The 2702-nt window shown below is 44.9% G+C and overlaps 1 protein-coding gene across 1 annotated transcript; it reads left to right on the top strand.

The window, feature by feature from the left end:
• Positions 1–364: 364 nt before the first annotated feature.
• Pmar_PMAR003776 (hypothetical protein) lies at positions 365–580 on the top strand (the record flags this gene model as incomplete). The annotated part of the gene is made up of 2 exons (XM_002785337.1): positions 365–504; positions 529–580. Coding segments are annotated over 2 exons (192 nt in total), but the record flags the coding sequence as incomplete, so codon positions are not given.
• Between the last annotated feature and the right edge of the window lie 2122 nt (positions 581–2702).

The raw sequence follows: 2702 nt of genomic DNA, 5'->3' as shown, positions 1-2702 counted from the left end.
TTCCTCTGGAAGCATTGGTATGAGAAGGGTCATCCAGGGAGGTGCAAGGACATCATCTTCGGTTGTTATGAATGCAGCCCTGAAGTTTGCAGTGAGGGAAAACTTTATACACTACGTTTCGGACATGGAGCCGAAGTGAGGATCTTCAAGGAATCTGCAACGGCCCATTTCGGCCAAGCTGCCAGTGCCACTATTACATTCGGTCTGGTTGCTGAATACACGTATGGTCCCAATGTGCCAGTCCCACATGCTGGTTTCGGATTGTTACCGAAACATGATCCAGAATCACCATATGTATCGATAATAGAACAACTTCTCTCACAGAAGCTTATCGAGAGTGATATCTTCTCGATCTACCTCAGGCATGATGGAACTAATAAAAGAGGGGAACTCCTTCTCGGTGGATCAGATCCTAGTATTTATAGTTACCGGCTTCTCCATGGGAGGTAGCGAGTATCCTGTAATGGTCGTGAACGATCGTGGTATCCTTGATACTGGAGCAGAGTGCATATTCATACCTATTCGTAGGTATACTCTTCCTACCCTCATAAAAGATCTTGAGGCTCGATCAAGCGGTAAGGTGACGATTATCCGAAGGGGTCCTACGCTTCTCGTCAATTGTAATCAACGAAAACACCTTCCACCGATAGAATTTCTTCTAGAGGGTCTAGATGGTTCGGACGTCAAGGTGAAGATCCCCTCTGATGCATATGTGGATATTAGAACGGATGCTCAAGGGCAAGCTTATTGTCGCGTACTTCTTAATGTGGCTGATTATGCTGTATGGGGTGTTGGACTCCCTAGCTTCATTGGACGTTATTTCTTGTATGACTGGAAGAATAATAAGATAGGTATTGGACCAATACTATTGGTGAACTCAAGTAGAAACACTCTTCGAGAGTGAAATAAAATAGACTATAGGGAAGCGTATCGGTCCATGCGCGAATAGCTTATTTCACATAGCAATCATTCATTAATCTCTTTTGTTTTTCAATCATTCTTCGACCCTCCCATCTGTCAGAGCACCCTCTGGATAGGCGCCTTTAGACAGGGGATGCTCGTCGCACGCGCGCACATGTTATTGATCATCGACTCCTGTAGTATTATCGATCTCGCTTTTGGCAGAACAGCCTAAATTTTACGACGAGTTTGGTTAAAGAGGTTTAACTTTATATAAGAGATCATAAGGCACTTAGATTTTCATTCTTTGAGACCGTAATGGCGCAGAGTTCAGTCCAGTCTGGCAGAACCGTAACACCATCTTTCATTGTTGTGTTGCACCAGTGCTTCCAAATATCATCGAATTATGTTCTTATGCGATAACGGATCGAGTATCCATAGCTTCTACACTTTTTCATCACCTGTTTCAGAAATCGTAACTCCTATTTGGACGGGCCCGTGAAATATTACCAAAAAGACTCTTTTAAGAACATCAATTTTGACAAGGAGCGATAATAAGAACTTCAATCTCAACACTAGTTGGCGGTATTGATGAAGGGTTCCTCGCTCCCCTTACCGGATGAGAGTCCTACTACATCTCTCATTGAACTGGCCGAGAGCTCCACCAAGCTGCAATCTTGATTTGCAAATCATCCCCCATGGTTTAATGCGTGTTGACACTCGCGCATAACTGTTCCACACGTATTACTGGTGTAACTCGAGTGTACCTCAGCTGAAATATTCGTGAGCCGACACCTAGTATTATATTCAGCTATCGTATCGGCCATATGGTGTTCAGACTAAAACAGTTCAGCACAGTTAAAACGGTGCTAACGCTCGAGCCACTCGGTCTGACTGTCAGTCCAAAGGGTAAAACCACCAACAATCAAACCCGAGGTCCGGACGATCTAAGCCGTAAACGATCCTGAAATATCTGGCTTGTCGTGACGAAGCAACCCGAGGACGTGGCCGTCCGACAGATGTCAGGTTGTCCACTTAGAACAGCTTGAACTCATAGATGAATCGTTCATCATGGTGTTGTCAGATATGTCCGGCTTCGGAGATCAGCGCAACACCCCATGAAACTGCACTGATTACCGTGATCGTCCGAATCGGGTTTCACTGTAGATGGCCATTCCCCCTTATGATTAACAACACTGCAAGCTCGATTTACTCGAGTCTTACATATTGCGAAGAAACATACACATCATCATTGGTATAACTTATTCTTCTTCTGACTCAGAGTCGCTCCCTTCGAACAGAGACAGCTATCTTCTGTACCTCTGTCAAATCAATGTCGACGCTGGCTGGAACTCTGCTCCTCCAAAACCCCAGAGGGCATATTTGTTGAAAAAACGAACTTCGGACTGGTTTTTTCGAGAGAAAATGGTGTGAGTTGAATCGTGAATCGGAGTCAGAGAGTGAGTTGAATCATAGACTCAGATTTGTGAATCAGTGTCCGCATACGGCTCCAGGAACAACTTTCATCTTTGGGCGAGCGACTTCGTGATTGCCACGAGAGTAGTTCACTCTCTGCCGCTAGCAGCAAATCTCCTCAGTCGACTCTTTGATAAAGAGACGACTTTGTCTATCTACTGAGTAGCGACTTCTCTGCTGGAACTCATTGAAGCACTTTGGGTCCAAATCTTAGACATTCCGAAACGAATGGTCTGAAAATCAGGCGGGACCGATCACCGAGTCTGGTGAATTGAATAGACCGGTTAATGAAACAGTAGCGCCACAACAGTTTCTGAGAAACTGTA

This window comes from Perkinsus marinus (assembly GCF_000006405.1).
Source record: "Perkinsus marinus ATCC 50983 genomic scaffold scf_1104296933060, whole genome shotgun sequence".
In the NCBI taxonomy this organism is placed as follows: domain Eukaryota; phylum Perkinsozoa; order Perkinsida; family Perkinsidae; genus Perkinsus; species Perkinsus marinus.
This window is presented reverse-complemented; position numbering and strand designations above follow the sequence as displayed.